General features: G+C 39.2%; 1 protein-coding gene across 2 annotated transcripts in view; it reads right to left on the reverse strand.

Moving 5' to 3' along the window:
- Positions 1–4,239: 4,239 nt before the first annotated feature.
- The window catches only part of LOC119725365 (CD9 antigen-like), a 37,480-nt gene continuing 22,809 nt past the window's right edge, over positions 4,240–18,910 (reverse strand). For both annotated transcript variants that reach the window (XM_038196773.1, XM_038196780.1), the window contains exons 2-7: positions 11,984–12,184; positions 11,196–11,292; positions 9,807–9,886; positions 7,299–7,448; positions 7,038–7,121; positions 4,240–4,751 (exon numbers count right to left, since the gene is read on the reverse strand). In XM_038196773.1, coding sequence (XP_038052701.1) covers positions 4,674–4,751; positions 7,038–7,121; positions 7,299–7,448; positions 9,807–9,886; positions 11,196–11,292; positions 11,984–12,184 — 690 coding nt within the window. In that variant the 3' untranslated portion in view covers positions 4,240–4,673. The remainder of the gene's footprint in view (positions 4,752–7,037; positions 7,122–7,298; positions 7,449–9,806; positions 9,887–11,195; positions 11,293–11,983; positions 12,185–18,910) is intronic.

Raw genomic sequence — 18,910 nt, forward strand, 5'->3', positions numbered from 1 at the left:
GACAGCGCTGTGTGCATTACACAGTCGTCCGTACTTTCTGTACAAAATGAAAAACATGTGCTTGTACCCAGAAGCCACCAGGCGACATCTCATTAATATCCGGGATAAAATTTGATCCGCAAAAGGCCCGTTGCATCGGGGATTCTCAACAACATTCTTAAGAAATCTTCTGGGAAGTTTTACGTTATCGGAAGTGCAAGCTATTTTACAAAAAAAAAATCCTACAACTTAGTCCTGATGCAACGGACCTTTTGCGGAAGAACTTGCTCCGACTCAGACACGTTTGTTCATGGTATAAATCGAGAACTTTCTATCGTTCCTCTTCCCTTTTCCTTAGTTTATACCTTTATTTGTAACAGCTCTCATTTGTTTTGCACACGTTTTCCAACAGGGGAGTCCTCGATTTGGTTTCTGTCCTCGATTCATCGATGATGTTGCACGTGTGTGTCCTCGATTTACGCCATAAACAAACGCATCCCAGATAGTTAATGAGATGATTGCTAACAATATTAAGCTATTTTCTTATAAACTTTAATGTGACAACCTTCTGAGCAAGATCTCGGCTCATTTCCATGGGAGTAATAAGCAGATGGACATATTAGCAAAATTACAGACACAGCAACCAATGCCGGGAACCAGTTGCGCTCAATATGCAATAGTTTAGCTGGTAGCCCGCCTTTGCTAAGCAAGCATGTATGCGCTAAGTAAGTTTGTGCGCTTAAAGATGATACCCCGTGCTCTTAAAAAAAAAAAAAATTGTCTCCTAACAAATTTTCAATTTGTTTGTGTTGTTCTAGCGAAAAGAAACTGATTTCGGGCGTCTGCAACACTCTGAAAAAATGCCTTTCTTTTTGAAATCACCCTGCGAGAGCTGAATGATTGTCTGGCAGCCAATAATTGAATTTTTGTGTAAGAAACAATTCAATAACGAAACGTCAGTGAATTTTTGTTGGTTTGATGTCTCATTCAAAAGTGAGTAACCGTTATATTTCAAAGAAAATAACAATACATGTTTATTTTATTTTTTGCAAACTCGAAAGTAGCACGGGGAACACATCTTTAATAGCTCCATGACATTGCCACAGTAGTTTTTCGGATACGGATTGTGGGTACAAGCAAAAAGAAACTGTTGGTCAAATAATCGATTCTAGCTAGTATCACTACAATAGTACAAAAACATTGAAGTTACAAAAATACACTCAATTACATTAAATACATGTACATGAGACAAATACTGAATAGTATTAGTTTTACACATAATTTGGATAAAATCTAAACATTCCTATTTGAGGGTCAACAATTTTATCGACTCCCTTTATAGAAAAGCCACATGTCTATTATTCAGTGGCCATATTTTTTTTACCATTGTTACGAATTGTGGACGACAAATTTCAGCCAAATTTCTCATTGCCAGGCATTGGAAAGAATGTTGCATCCTGACGCCGCATTTTTCTTCATATATCATCTCAATGAAGGTCAGTCATTGCAAAAATGTTGATGACATGAATCTGGGATTCAGAAACATTTCCAATTTTGATTGAAAATACTTTGAAAATGAACTCGACTCTCCATAGACTGTGTGCACAACCAAAGAAGTGGCGTCTGGATACTACATTCTTTCGCAGGCGTTTTCATGTTAACCATTAAATATAACGACAAAAATTGGCTTGGACATTGAAATTAAAGAAAACCTGGCCTGTTCTTTTTTTTAGATATGAAAAACAAAGTCACATTTATATCCCCTAACTACAATCAAACTTACTGAGTAGGGGTCATTCTATACATTTTGGGTCTTAAGTGTGACATTTTTTTCCTGTCACTTGTGACATTTTCTCCTGTCCCCGTTAATGCCTTGGTACTTTGTAATGTGCCATATCACTGATGAGACTGACTTCAAGCATTTTTTTTTATTTGTTGGGTAGGTAGTTTGCTATTCATAATCACTCTTGTAGGCCATCAGCCTGGGGGTTTGGTCAGTATCAAATCAGGGCATAAATGGTTATCGTGCGCATGCGTAAGGTATACCGCCCCTAGAGTGGAAACAAGCATTTTGATGGACATTTTGAAGGAAAAAAAAGGCTGATAACACCCAAAAAGCTGCCACCGCTGCAATGCTATAACATATTTTCCAACTCTGGAGGTGTATACCTTGCCAAAAATCGCTATGACGATTATTCCCCTCATTTGATACCGGTGGCCAACATTTTGGACCGAGGCTGATGGCCTATTGGGTGACCACTGCATTAAGGAGTACATGTATATCAGAATTCTAATATCATAGATGTCAGATGTAACAGGGACAGAGAAAAAAGCGGCCCCAAATTGATAGAATGAGCAACTTATGGCTAGTGATTGGGCAGGCCGAAAATACATTTTAGATAACTTATCTGGTCCGTTTTATGAAACATATTTTTTTTGTTTTCTGAATTGAAAGACTTAGTTATACATGCATTCTGTATACATACGCAACTACATGTTTTAGTACTTTACTTAATAATAAAAAAAAATTACTGATGAATTTTGACAATATTACCCACATTTCAGCGGCACAAGTTGTGTACATTGATTCAAGTACTGCTTGCAGTGAGCACTGATATAGAAATTGATGCTGGAATTCTAGATGCATTGAAAGCGCATAGGGGTGGGGCCAATTTATGGAAAATAGGGGGGGGGGGTTTAAAAGGTGGGTTTAAGTCCAAAAATTGCAAAAGAGCGCTACTTATCTGTTTGCTGGTAACGAAATTAACACTTACACAAGTTACTATGGACTTCTCCCGGATTCAACATGGCTGCCATCTCCATGGCAACTGGACAATCAAAACCTCTCATAAACTGAGATGCTATCATTTCCGAACTTGAAATGCAGGTCTAACATTATTCTTTTGAAAATAGTTACATCTTGATGAGTACATCATATTCTACAACAGTTTCCAAAGAGCACTTGTTTTTAAAAAATATACTACCGCTACAGACATTTTTTGTTTAGTACCACAAATTTCTAGTAAAAATCTATTACAGCTAAAAAGAGTACATGTACATGGTTCATTTACAAGATGATAAAACTGGACAATAAATTTAAATAGAAAATTGCGACAAATTTAGCAAAATTGGGCTGCTTTTTACAGTGAGATTATGGAGAAACAGGGATGATATTGTCACTTTAAAAAAAAAAAAGTCTAAAAATTTGACGAAATTTCTGCAAGATGCATTTCTTCCAATAATGATAATGTCCTTCAGATAAAACAATTCTGATTTCAGGCTTAAATCTGAAAAAAGAAAACTGTGAAATTAAACATTCTGTATGTGTGTGAGCAGAGAAGTCAGGGGACCAGACATTCAAATCTAACTAGAGATTGATACAATAGGCCCCGCCCACTGCACACATAGACAGCAACACCAGCACACATGAGCAAAAACAGGTGTGCCTCCCCAATGCCACACTGCATGTTCCAACAGCGCGTGTTTTACATAACACTCGAGGACATGGCATTGTCTTTCCCTTTGTCCCTATAATGCAACACTATCCCATAGACTAAGCACACAGACTCACAATCAAGGACCGTTTGTAACAAAAGAATCTGTTGTTCTTCCTTTGTCTGTTTGTCCTTGAGGTGTATGGAATTCACACACACACGTACTGGTATTTTGTTGTACCGGTATATTCATTTGCCCAAACACGGTGCAAGTGGACAAAGAAATATCATGAACTGGCATAAAGGAATTAGTCTTACAAAAACTGCTTGTTGAACATTGTTGCCATGAAAACTATATTCTCTCCCTAACGTACATTCCTATCTTCAATTCATAATCTCACTGTAAAATTCATTCATTCAGTTCAGAATTTTTTATCATAAAAAAAGCAATGCAGATGTTTGCAACCCAACCCTCAAGCGTAATGAATGGCAAACGTTTAACAAACTTTAGTAATATATATAAAAAAGTTAAGTTCATTGAGTTGGGTTTGTCTTAAATGTATACCCCTAAAATGAAATGTTGATAATTCATATTCACATATTAAAAACAAATCATTTTAGGTATTTGTGACATTCGTATTTTATGTCTTAGTATTTTTTGTTTGTTTCCATTTTTCAAAAGAAAAGTTCTGTTTTCAAAACTTGGAAATAACTCATGAGAATTTCTAGTTGGCATATATTTGACCAAATTTAAAAAGAAAAGTAATTTTTTTTTTCTTCAGAAATTGATGTCCATTTAGTGGATGATTTAAAAAAAAAATATAAAAAAAGGTTGTGCTTTTGTTGCATTTTATCAAACAGTAAAACCAACTATTTTCTGTACTTCCTGGTATTTGAATGGCAATAAGTGTACCCTCTGTCACACGAACAGCCACTTTCATAGTCCCTGGTATTTGAATTGCAATAGGAAGTGTTATCCCTAGCATGAGAACAGCCAATTTTGAACCCCTGGTATTTGAATGGCATTTATGAAGTTTTCCTCTGGCACGAGAACAGCTAATTTCAGATTCCCTGGTATTTGAATGGCAATATGAAGTGTACCCTCTGGCACGAGAACACCATTTTTTATGCCCCTAGTATTTGAATGGCATTATTAAGTTTATCCCCTGGCATAAGAACAGCCACTTTCATACTCCCCGGTCTAATTGAATGGCAATATAAAGTGTACCCCCTGGCATGAGAACAGCTACTGGATGTTATCTAGATGGGGTAAGATTTCTCCCTGTCTGCCCTTCTGATGGCACAGCACAGACACAATGAGAACAGCATCCCAAGAAGCTATAGGTGGGAAAATACAAACGAAAAAAACAACATATTATTGATTTCTCCAATTTAAAGGGATTGTACATCATTGGCTTTTACTGTAATATGCAGAAATGAACTATTTGAGGGGTTCGTCAGGGTTCCCTGACTCCACTAAAGATAAAATGGATCAATTTATAGATGCTGGAAAATTGTAAGGTAAGGGAACCAGTCTAGCTGGCCTGCACCCGTTCATGAACATGTAACCAATAGCAAACAAAATTTGGACTGGAAAAAAAATGGTAAATTACGAGCAGTAGTTGAAAAATTATTGGGTTTTTCCAACAATGGTCGGCCGACCACCGTTTGGAATGTATACAAAAATACCACTTTTCTTGAAAATGACTTCACACCAGGTGCCATAATTTTACAGGATGCTTTAGACTGTCATTTACCAACATCCTTGTAAGGTTTTTCGTAAAAATTTGGTAGTTTTGTTTTTCAATGTTTGCAAATGTTGTATATTCCCTTTAAAGATACAGTCAATCATTTGCAGCTATCCAAAAAGTAACTGACGTCATTATTGATGAAAAATATACTTGGTTGAAAGATAGTAATTGGACTAAACTTCCTGTGAAGTTATTCTTTCTGGCGAGCTGTCATCTTGAAGAAATCAATGAAAAAAGGCCATTTCCAACGACAACGATGCGTCTTTAAGACGATGCGTCTTTAAGACGCATCGTTGGAAATTTCTGTTTGTAGTTTGTTTTTAATTCGGCGAAGCGCCCAAGCGTTGACACGACGCACAAGTGCACGCTGTTGCTATAATTCTAAGTTCAGTGCGCAACATCGCGTAACTGCAATCGGCTCAATGAGAACACATCTCGGACGCTGAATTCAGGCCCAATTCAAAACATGACAAAGAAACTTATAGTTTGAAATCGAGTTCCTAGAATATTGTTTTCTTGGAATATACAGCATTCACCGAGCTGAAACTTCATCAGGTTAGTTGTTCAGCACTCTTTTTTTAGATTTTAATCACTTTTGTTGCTTCAAAGGAACAAAATGCACAAATTAAAATGATGGACGCTACCTTTAAAGGCAAATAGGATCATTTGCTTTTCATGCATTTTGTTCGTTCCCAATATCCAAAGAGGAATATTCAAAACCTAACCTGTTGAAGTTTCAGCTGAGTGAATAACAAAATATTACATTTTTTTTTTAGGAAACACTGAAAAAAAACCCATGCACAACCTCTTGATTAGGAAACATGATTTCGTCAACATCACTCTGTATTCCAAAAATCAGTCAGTTGATTGATCCACTGCAAACCCCAATGCTGAATTTACATCGCCCTGACGCAAATTCCATCTGAATAGTTTGATTGCGGTACCCACTGCTATATCAGATTCGAACTAGCCAGCAGACCCCGGAAAGCTCGGTGGTCAAGTGGTAAGACGTCTGCACTAGAAAGCAGGCGGTCTTGGGTTCGAGTTCCACCAGCGATATTTTTCCTCACAATCACTCAGGGGCAACACTGAGTACACAGTGTTTATAAAATATGTCGGTGAAGGGAAAAACTGAGTATTGAATATAAATCACACCGACGTAAATTCCATTTTATGAATAATTGACTGATCACTGGAAACCACCATTTTTCGGTTTCTTCAAAATGACAGCAAACCAAACAAAATAATTTCATGAAAAAAAGTAAGACTGCTGCAAACTGCTTACTGACTGGATGGACCTGAAATATATAAATCTAAAAATTAATGTGGCCTGACGTTGCGAACTTAGCAAGTTTTTCTTCAGAGGCTAAAACAGAAATGCTGTTTTAGCCTCTGAAGAAGAACTTGCTAAGTTCGCAACGTCAGGCCACATTAATTTTTAGATTAAAATAATTTCATGTGGAGATTAAAGTACCAGTAAGGTCTTTGATCCAAGTAAACCTTTTGACACAACGCACACGCGTGCGCGGTTGCTATAATTCGTCGGTTCAGTGCATGACATCGCATAGCTGCAAGCGGCTGAATGAGAACGTGTTCCAGACGCTAATTTTGGGCACAATTCAAAACATGACTAGGCAACTTTGAATTGAAATCGAGATCTTCGAATACGGTTTTCTTGGAATGTACAGCATTCAGAGAGCTACCATTATGAAACTTCATCAGGTAAGTTGTTAAGCACCCGTCTTTAGATTTTGAGCACTTTTGTTGCTTCAAATGACAAAACGCACAAATGATCTACTTTTCCTTAAAAAAAAGTTTAATTATTTTCTAGAGAAGAGCAAGTCCATATTCTATTCAGTGATTTTTTTTTTACCTGTACGGCACCAATGCCAATGGCAAGTCCAGCAACTAGAACTGCATTGTCTTCCAACATGTTGAAAAGAGCAGTCGCACACCCCTGTCAGGGAAAATCAAAACATAATTGGAGCGTCAGCCAAACTAGTAAAGCAGAAAATGTAGGGGGCGCTGTTTAAAGCCATGAGAGGAAACACACATGTGGATGCAAATGTCACATGTGGATCCGTGGTTTGATTACCAGCATGAGAGAATAAGACAACAAAAACAAATGACTTACATCTTGGTTGATTGTGAGGAGGGAGGTTATCGCCTGGAACGCTATGCCCTGTGCACAACCCTCAGCTTCTTCTTTGCAGCAAGAGTCTGGGACCGTCCCGTAGGCAGATTGTTGCCAGTCACTGGGCCCGGTGGCTCCGCAACACTTCAGCTGCCATGCACACAAAAAATGTCAGAAAATAGCATCAAATTTGTGGTTAGTTGGAAGTGAATGCACAGAAACCACCAGTCAATAGTAAGAGGATCATAAGTCAATTACTAGTGAAATCACAAGTCAATTGCAGTTCAATCACAAGGTCATCACAAGTCAATCACAATTCATCATAATGTAACCTCAAATCAATCGCAAAGTATTCACGAGTCAATCAAAAATCATCCACAAGCCAATCACTATAGTCAATCACAAGTCAATTACAATCAATCACAAGTCAATTACAATCAATCACAAGTCAATCACAAGTCCACCACTAGTAAATCACTAGTCAATCACAGGCAATCATAATGTAATCATAAGTCATTCACAAGTCAATCACAAGTCAATCACAAGTCAATCACATGTCAACCACTAGTCAATCACAAGTCAATCACAAGTCGTCATTCACAAGTCAATCACAAGTCAATCACAAGTCAATCACAAGTCAATCACATGTCAACCACTAGTCAATCACAAGTCAATCACAAGTCGTCATTCACAAGTCAATCACAAGTCAATCACAAGTCAATCACAAGTCAACCACAAGTCAATCACAAGTCATTCACAAGTCAATCACAAGTCAATCACAAGTCAATCACATGTCAACCACTAGTCAATCACAAGTCAATCACAAGTCAATCGCAAGTCAACCACAAGTCAATCACAAGTCAATCACAAGTCAATCACAAGTCAATCACAAGTCAATCACAAGTCATTCACAAGTCAATCACAAGTCAATCACAAGTCAACCACTAGTCCATCACAAGTCAATCACATGTCAACCACAAGTCAATCACATGTCAATCACAAGTCAATCACAAGTCAACCACTAGTCAACCACAAGTCAATCACAAGTCAATCACAAGTCAATCACAAGTCAATCACAAGTCATTCACTAGTCAATCACAAGTCAATCACAAGTCAATCACATGTCAACCACTAGTCAATCACAAGTCAATCACATGTCAATCACATGTCAATCACTAGTCAATCACAAGTCAATCACAAGTCAATCACAAGTCAATCACAAGTCAACCACAAGTCAATCACAAGTCAATCACATGTCAACCACTAGTCAATCACAAGTCAATCGCAAGTCAACCACAAGTCAATCACAAGTCAGGTCAATCACAAGTCAATCAAAAGCATCTATAGAGCTATTTTAAATTACTTGAGCGCTGACTCATGTACAAAGTGATGCCTGCTGGGCGCATCCGTGTTTGTGCACAAACCTTTGGAAAACTGGAAATTGTGTTCGTTTTTTTTGTACAGCTATTTGCATATCTGCATTTGTATTCAATACAGTTATCGAAGCCGATACGCCCAAAACCGAAACGCACAACCAGCAAATGAGCGTTTCATTTTGCTCTAAGCAAACAGCACAACGTGTGCCGTGAGGTTTTTTAACCGTCATGACGCGCTTAAGTAGTTTGCGTATGTTCTATTTGCGCGTTGCATTTAGAGTACACTTTTAAACTTCAATCCATCTAATTTGCTTGTGTTCTACAAACACGCACATGAATCCAAAATGTCTGCGCCCAGAGCGGCTTCAAAGCGTCTCCGCGCGCAAGAATAAGGAGTTAGAACTCTAGTAATTTAATATAGCTCCATGATCAAAAGTCATCTACAAGTCAACCACAAGTAAATCGCAAATCAGTCACATATAAAAATAATAATAATAATAATAATAACAGGTTCTTATATAGCGCTTTTTTAACTAAGATCAAAGCGCTTTACATTATTACCCCTAATCATTAGGCCAATTTAACATTCCATATACCATCTCAGCTCCCTTGGGAGTATACAGCTCGATGCTGCCTGTTAGGCGCAAGCAAGCTAATTCAATCACAATAACCATCTCTGCCCTCACAGGTACCCATTTACTCCTGGGTGGAGAGAAGCAATGAGTGACAAAGTGCCTTGCTCAAGGGCACACGCACCATGACCCCGCCAGGACTCGAACCCATGACCTGCAGCTTTACCCACAGACCACGAATCAGTGCCCTTAACCACGAGGCCACAGCGCTCCACAATCATAAAAAAAAAATTCACAATTTGATCATTCGTCAGTCACAAGTCAACTGCACATCAGTCACAAGTGTTTGACAAGTATTTCAGAAGTCAAACAGCAGTCACCTCACTCGTCAATCACAAGTCAAATAGCAGTCAATCACAAGCCAACCACAAGACATCCAGTCTCAGCTCCAGTGACAAGCTACTTGAAAGCTGACTACCTGACTACCTTGATCATTCAAAGTGCCAAGGGACTTAGTGTTAATAAAAACTCTTGAACAAATGCTTAGGAAAAACAAATACCTGTCGCTGCATATTGTCAACTGCTGTCATGATGACTGAGTTGTCCTCGGCATAAGCCTGTTGAACTGTACTAAGCATGCCTGTACACAGAGGTAATAGAAAGAAAACAAATCACCACGGCAAATTATGGTTTGAAACGACCCAATTAATAAGCATCATTCTGCAAAGCTTTTGTTTTTACTTAGATGATCCATGAAGAATGTACCGGTACATAAGGCCAAAAAAAAGTCTCCGGTTTCTGATATGCGTAGCCATGCGCGTCGGCAAAATGAAAAAGTTTTTTTTTTCAATGATGATGTCTCAAAACCGCCAAACTCACTGGTTTGACTGGAATCCTGCTGCTGCACAATTTCAACGTGTTTTTAGATGGGGTTATGAACGAGAATAAGCTTTATGTCTGTATGTGGCCTCTCTGGACTCCCATATATTTGCACTGAGTTTAGTCGGGCATCATTTGCAGTCATCAGCCGACATTTGAAGCAAAAAAGTCAGAAAAAAAAAAAAAAAAGCCGCGTCGCCGCACCACTTTTTGGTCAAGCTCCATACCAGATACCGGAGACTTTTTTTTTTGGCCTAAGACTGAAATCAAGGAGAAATTCTTTTTACATGAAAATGGTATTTTCATATACAGCCATAATGTACATGATCAGACATACAGGTTTATGCTTGGATTGTTACTATATGAAGAGTGCAGTTCTTCCCACTTCTGCCACCAAATGCCGTAGAAAGACTTCCGATATTGAAATGTACAAGCTCTGCTACATTGTACATGTACGTACATGAAGGTATTAAAAAGACCTCTTTACACACGCAACACTTAAACAGAGTATCTAAATCAACCATGTTTATGACTTCTTCCACATAAAAAGAAAAACATGCTTGTGTACTGCAAATCAAATTTGAATCCCACTTCTGACACCGAATATATTCACGAGTAAGTCTACGTACAACCTGTACCACAATCCTGAATAGACGACAACGTTCTCATCAGTACAAAAAAAAAAAAATCACCTTTTTTCAGCATAACATTGAAGTTCTTCCTTTTGAAACAACACCAAAATTCTGAACAATTGCAGCAAACAGGAAAAAAATACTAGCAGTGTCACACAAGAAGGTCAATGGTTTGAAACAGTAAGAAGTGACTGCTTTGTTACAGTTGTTCAGAATGACTCCAGAGTCTAGTTGATGGAAAATTAAGTTCTCCTGTCCAAAACCAACATCTATTTGGGATGAACGAGTTACATGTACTCCTAAAACTATACTAATACAACTCTGGCAGGCCAGTATGAAACAAGTGTCCATTGTTGATCCCACTTCTGACACCGATTCACATGGCCATCCTACATGAGCCATATTTTCATCACCATGCCAAAAATGTTGGATGTGTACCTTCTTCAACGATGCTTTTGAGTTTTTCCCTGTTGAGATAGCACCAGATACCACCGCCGACCTCAGCCACGCAGATCAGCAGCAAGAAAGTGAAGAACTGAATAACGACAAATGAATCAAACATAATTATAACATGAGGCTCAGCAATATTTGAACACCATGTGCACGACAGATCAAGACAAGCAATTAAGAGGCAACCAGAATTAAACCATTACCAGCGGCCTTTGATAGAGTGTTGGATGACGGCAATGGGAAGGCTAACGAGCGCCCTGCAGTTCATGAACACAGCCAATAGCCACTTACTTGTAACAAACAAAACCTATATCTACCTCTACGCCGAGACAAGCAGCTTGGAAGCAGCTGGAGAACAGCCGCATCCTAGGCCAAGTTTGGGCAAGGACCGTTAGTCGACTAGTGGTTGATTTGTGACGTACCTTACGCCTGCGCACTGATAGCAACGTGCGAACGTCTCTAGTCCAACGCTGGTCAAAATGTCAACGCCAAACTTCTGGATCCTGGCTCTCTGCTAGCGTTATGAATGCGCGCGGCTATTGGTTACCAGCGAAGCAATAAACCCCAGTAGGCTGGTTCCAAATAGTCGACTAGCGTAGTCAACCACCGTCGACTAGACAGAGTTCGGGCAAACGTTAGTTAACCATTGGTCAACTATAGTCCTTGCGCGAACTTGGCCCCACTTGGATAGAGTGCTGGCTATGAGCCACAGGTAGGCTAAATAGCACCCTCTATAGTTCATGCAAAGAGCTATTAGCCACTGTTTTAAGACCTACCATTCCGAGGAGTACAGTGTTCTCCATACAGGCTCCGCAGCATCCCAAGAAGCCCACCAGCATCATGAGGCCCCCGATGCCGATGAGGACGTACACGGCGATATAGTACTCCTGCAGATCACCCGAAGCTTGCGCATACTGCTGGACGTTGGGCTCAAAGCACAGCCACAGACCGACGCCTAGAAGGGCACAACCGCACAGCTGTAATGGAGAAAACAATGACATCATATTTTATAGAGTTATGACATAATTTTCTATTTATAATAGATGTTGCTTCTATATCAAGACCTACAATTCAAGCAAGTCAATCTTTTCAAAAATACTTCATTTTCCCCCTGAGAAGTGAGAATCTTCCTGAATCCTAAAAAAAATCCTCCATTGTACAGCAAACCAGTGGCACTTTCTTATTACTTCACCCCAACGGCCTACTTAGGTTTACTAAGTAGAAGACCAATTAAGTCTGTCAAAATCCATCGCTCGCTCTGCTTCAGGGCCAAATCTGTTGAAATCCACCACTGGTGCTGGTGGATTTTGATGGACTTGGTACACATGGCTTATCTGCCAAAATCCACCCAATTGGGGAGACAGGTTTTAATGGACTTGCTAAGGTTAGGGTAAAAGAAGCTGGTCTCAAATTTCCTTAATTAATCCAGCAAACTCCTCCGTCCAGACTCCTCCAGAAGATTCAGGGAGGCCGGGCGTATTTGTAGGAATGACCAGAGATAGAGAGTAAATAACTCTCTGTGAAAACCGCAGGCTGCCCTCAATCCCATATGTAAACAATATATCTCCTTATAAATAGTCTGTTTATAGGATCTCACACAGGTGCAGTTCCCATACAGTAGATTGTTTTGCATTCCACAAGTTCCTGTATTGATAAATTAACAGTGTCTGCAATTTCTAGGGGCACAGAGGTGAATCACTACCAGTATACCTCTGTTGTAGACATCAGCTATAGTCTTACCCATATTGTGCATCAGTTCATTTTTTTTGGAAGGGGAGGGGCTAAATGTAGTTGTATTAAAGGGAATATACAACATTTGCAAACATCGAAAAACAAAACTACAATTTTTTTTACGAAATACCTTACTAGGATGTTGGTAAATGACAGTCTAAAGCATCCTGTAAAATTATGGCACCATGCGTGAAGTCATTTTCAAGAAAAGTGGTATTTTGTATAAATTTCCAACGATGGTCGGCCGACCACTGTTGGAAAAACCTAACTATTTTTCAACTACTGCTCCAAATTTACAAATTTTTTTCAGTCCAAATTTTGTTTGCTATTGGTTACATGTTCATGAACGGGTGCAGGCCAGCTAGACTGGTTCCCTTACCTTACAATTTTCCGGCATCTATAAATGATCCATTTTTATCTTTAGTGGAGTCAGGGAACCAGACTACTTGAAATTTTTGTTTTTCTTGGTTTTTCCAGCATTTTCGAACACAAAACTTCAAACATGTCAGTGTAACAATATTTGATCTGTTATACTAACCCCTCAAAATAGTTCATTTCTGAAAATTACAGCAAAAGCCAATGATGTACATTCCCTTTAAAGGGGAAAACAGGATTCCCTTAACATTTAATTTTATGATATGGAAATTAAATGCCTACATCGTCAGTGTTTCACTTTATTCCGGCCGGCATTCCACAATCGTACCACACCAAATTAATTACTTTTCAAACCAAATTACAAAGCAAAGATGTGGGCCATTCTATGAATTTTGGGTCCTAAGTGGGACATTTGTACTGTGAAATCTGCCATCAATAATGAATCTATCAAGTGTTTTTTTTATTTGATGGAGGACGACTGCATTAAGGAGTGGATAAAAATCACATGTAAGGCCAAAAAATAAATATCCGGTTTCTGGTATGGAGCTTGTCCAAAGAGTGGTGCGGCGACGCGGCTTTTTTTTTTTTAACCTGACTTTTTTGCTTCAAATGTCGACTGATGACTGCAAATGGTGCCCGACTAAACTTAGTGCAAATATATGGGAGTCCAGAGAGGCCACATAAAGCTTATTCTCGATCATAACCCCGGCCATCTAAAAACACGTAAAATTGTGCAGCAGCAGGATTCCAGTCAAACCAGTGAGTTTGGCGGTTTTGAGACATCATCTTTTATTGAAAAAAAAACTTTTTCATTTTGCCGACGCGCACGGCTACGGTGACGCGCGTGCATACCAGAAACCGGAGACTTTTTTTTTGGCCTAAAGTGGACCCCAAATTAATAGAATGACCCATTTAACAACATGAAAATTGCAACATTAGGAACGGTAAAGAGCAATTACGTGGAGAGATTGACTGTAGCAGTCCAGCGGCTAGGCAACTCCAGAGGCTAGTCAATGGAAATTAGTTCACCTGTCTGTACCGGAATCTATCTGGGTCAACCTCAGGCACTCCCAGTAGATTTGGTTCGGCGAGGCTCTAGAATGCCTCTCTGAAACAGGTTTGAGACAACTAAAGGCACACAGGGACATTGGCCAAAAAAAAATACTGTTCCGAAGAAAACTATAATTGAAGGTGGTCAAAAAAGTATGCCTGCTGGCACACATTTTTACGTGCTTCAGCAACAGATCCAAAACATGTGAAAACCATTTTGCTGCTGAGCTAAAACTTCCACATCTATGTTTAATTGTTGTTTGTACTCTACTTAATTTTATTTCATTTTTGTGTGTGTTCTACACTCAATTAAGAATTATACTCATAATGAATATATACAAATGTACGTATACTTTTTAAAATAGTCAAAACTTTGTTACATGCAGAAGGTGTGAATTTGGACTTCAGTCAAAAGGATGTCATGCCTAGATTAGAAGGCACCACAGGAACCACCATAATGCCAACAGAGGTCCACGCGGCCCATTCAAAACACTGGCCCATGCACTGACCAAAAGTCTCAATGCTGGACCAGGATCCAACACCGAGATTTCAAGAACCCCTTTCACAGAGTTCACAACTCATAGGGTTGAGGCCAAGGCTTGCACAACCAAAATATTCAAAGTTGACCTCATGGTTTTGTAGTTATTATATTACAAAAATAGTCAGACGGACACTTTTTGGGGGGACATTTCTATAAGCCACATGGGTAAAACCATGAAGGAAGGAAGGAACACATGGAGGAAGGAAGGACACAGCCCTGGTCGGTACCACTGTTGGCGGCAGAAGGGGGGGGGGGGTTGTAGCTGATACTCTTTGAAAATGGCGACCCTATTGATGAATTTGCCCCCCTCCCCCAAAAGTGTCCGGCCACCGCTGGTTGGGATGAAAATCCAAAGTCAGCAGCCGATCCATATGTAGGTACACACACCGCTTAAACGTGAATGGTACACCTTAGCTATGGAATCCAGCTCCCAATACCAAACTTGTCATCACTGGCCAACTGGCATTCCAGACACTGATTACAAACACATGTAAGGTGTATTTTCCGAGCCGGTCCCTGATGAGCCTCCAATCAACCAATCAGGAGCCGGTGACATCCCTGGTATCAAATGACCCCTGCCAACCTTGGCTTGCCTGGACCCAACCCCACCAAGGAGACACATTGATGACGCTCAAGGGCAACAACAAGACTTGTGCAAGTCTGTCAATGAACTCTTTTTCATACTGGCGATTTTAATAATTCCTGTCACTGACAAACAGGGTCCCAATTCCCGAAGGTCCCCAATTCACGATCATGTACAAAACTTATGGAAGGTCTTCCTAAAAAGTTAGAGAACAAACAAAAGAGGGACTATATACCGGTAGGGGATCCCTGATTGCAGGCAAATACACACTTGTGCTCGTTATAATACATGATCTGAACCTATGTTGTGACAGTCCCTTTAAAGTACAAAAACCAAGGTGTCCCTTTAAAGCACAGCTATTAATAAATTCAGCACAGGAGCCTTGACTGGTACTAATGTACATGGAAACCTCAGGAAATCCTGCAAGGAATAAAAACCCGAAATTCTAGAATGCTGTTGGCTGAACTTTACAAGCCACATTTCATTTTCAAAGAGAAAACGTTTTTGTGAATGTTAAAGGGAATATACATCATTTGCTTTTGCTGTAATTTTCAGAAATGGATGGAATTGGGGGGTTGGAAATATATTGCAAATATAGTTACACTGACCATTTTAAGGTTTTGGGTTAAAAAATGCTATAAAAACCAAGAAAAACAATCATTTTCCTGTAGTCTGGTTCCCAGACTCCATTTAAGAACAGAGCAGTTTACATACATTGGGGAATTGTAAGGTCAGGGAACCAGTCTAGCTGGCTTGTACCCGTTCATAGGTGTGTAATCGATTGCGAACAAGTGCGATGGTCAATTGGGGCCAGTGTTTGAAAAAAAGCCAGTTTTTTCCAACGCTGGTCGGCCGACCAGCGTTGGAAATTGATACAAAAATACCACTTTTCTTGAAAATGACAGTATACCAGGTGCCATGATTTTACAGGATGCTTTACACTGTCATTCACTAACAGTCCAGCAAGGTATTTCAAAATGATTTGGTAGTTTTATTTTTTGATGTTTGCAAATGTTGTATTTTCCCTTTAACAAAACGATACATGTATTTGAATCCCTTGGACACCATACCGGTACTTAAAAGCACTTATGTTTTTCCTTACAGATTTATTTGAAACTACAAAGAAGACAGCTTAGCGCATTCTTTTTTCCATAATTTTATTGGGTTTTTTTCCTAAGAGGAAAAACTGCCTTAAGTTTAATGATGATAAACTAATTAAAGCTACACATGTAGCGTACATGTACCTGTACATGGGCAATGACCGTTTGCAAAATATCAACACATTTTCCAAACAGAAATACATACGGGGAATTCCAGTGTTTAACGCAGAAGAAAATGTAATGTCCGTGACAGAGCCAATTAATTATGATATCTAATTAATGATTCAGAGAAATGATCCAAAACTCGAACTCCTAGTCCTAAAATAATAAGAAGAATAATAATAAAACAGCATTTATATTATCATATTATAGCGCAATATGAATCAAAGATTCCTCAAAGCGCTTAACAATAGAACAACAAACAGTAAAATAAAAATAATCCCAATTTAAAAACCCAACTTGGTTACAAACTTCGACCAGCTGTTGTCTGAATGATTAATCGTAACATAAACCCTGTATTAATACTGTGAACTGTTAAATACCGCTGCAGTACCGCACATAGATAAAATACCATTAAAATACTGTAAAAACTTTATTTGTATATTAAAAAAACCCAATCACTGTTATTCCTAGTAAATGCATGGACAAAAACAAATGCATGTAACACTTCAAATGAAAAAGGAAGGAAAAAATACTTTTTCCTTTATTCTATAAATCCTAGGCTATAGCAGTTAAAACGTCATCATGTTCACCGTAAAACCTCAGGAATTCCAGATTTCCAAAAGAATTCTTTAAAAATCTCGAAATCAGACAAAAATCCTAAAAAAAAGTCCAGACAGATCTCACCCTTGTTGCCCATGAACATGTACTAAACATGTACATGTACATTTTTTGTACAATGTACAATAATTCCCATAGTGCAGTCCCTAATGGCCAATTGTGATTGATCACACCTGGTCATTCCCTACAGCACTGCCACTGGTCATTATGAAACCTACACTCAAGTATAGCAGGATCCCAATATAATTTCCTGTAGGCTAAAAGAAACAATCGGTATTGGTTTTCATATACATGTAGAGTTCAAGAACAAATGTACTGGTAGGCCTGCAAATACATCAGCCAATGTACATAATTTAGACAATCTTGATGATAAGTAAAGTAATCCATCTACATGCATGTATTTTGACAACTTTTCACTCTTCAAACTTTATGTCAGCAGGCTTTCAATGCTATAGTTTACACCCAAGTTACAACTTACGGAAGTTTGTTGCAGAGTTGTAATGACTCGAGTCAATGACTCGACTCGAGTCCGACTCGAGTCACATTTTTTGGCGACTCGACTCGACTCGAGTCCCGACGGGTAAATGACTCGACTCGACTCGAGTCACTGCGAGCAAATGACTCGACTCGACTCGAGTCCCTCATCAGAATGACTCGACTCGACTCGAGGAAGGCTAATAAGACTCGAGTCCCAAAATAAAAGCAAAACTTACTTGCGAAAAATATTTGCAATGACTTAGGCTGCGCCGTTCACGTTGCCAGTTTTTGTTCACGTCACGTTAATGTTCGCGAATAATGTACGTTTATATACAGCGGCAGTCTGTTTCCTTCCTCCATAATGAAACAACAAACATACACCGTGTCGCGGACTCCCACCTTGTGGTTCTATAGCATGTAATGCTAAACCCGGAACCAGACTTAAAACGCATTTCTCAATCCGTGGTTTCATCATTGGTTTCGGGCGATTTTGAAGTTCTTGGTGGAACGCTGGTTAAATTCATGTCCCGATTTCACACAAAAAAATGGATACGGACGGGCCCACCTTTAAATAATCAGAAACAGTTTTGTATAATGCAATTAGGTTTTAACGTTGTCAGCGATCAGCGAACAACAAAATCTAGACCCGAAGCCAAACTAGTTATAAGACCGAAGTTTCACATCTTCTTATCTGTGACGTGAGCTGGCAATGGAAACTGTTGGTTGGGTACCATACAGCATACTTTATGTCTTTGGATTTCCGTAATAGACTGATGCCTTGTATTCTTTCTCTCTGTGTTTGTTGCTTTTTATTGTAATTTAGTGTTCAAATATTTGTGACTCGAATTGACTCGAGCTAAATACTTGACTCGACTCGACTCGACTCGACCACACTCTGTGACTCGACTCGACTCGACTCGACCTTGTTGACCTAATGACTCGACTCGACTCGAGTCACTTCTTTAAAATGACTCGACTCGACTCGAGTCACAAAAATCAGTGACTCGTTACAACTCTGGTTTGTTGCATGCATATATCGGGTATTTGTTTTTCTGTGTGTTTTTCC

The sequence above is a fragment of the Patiria miniata genome, unplaced genomic scaffold (genome assembly GCF_015706575.1).
Source record: "Patiria miniata isolate m_02_andy unplaced genomic scaffold, ASM1570657v1 HiC_scaffold_1, whole genome shotgun sequence".
In the NCBI taxonomy this organism is placed as follows: Eukaryota; Metazoa; Echinodermata; class Asteroidea; order Valvatida; family Asterinidae; genus Patiria; species Patiria miniata.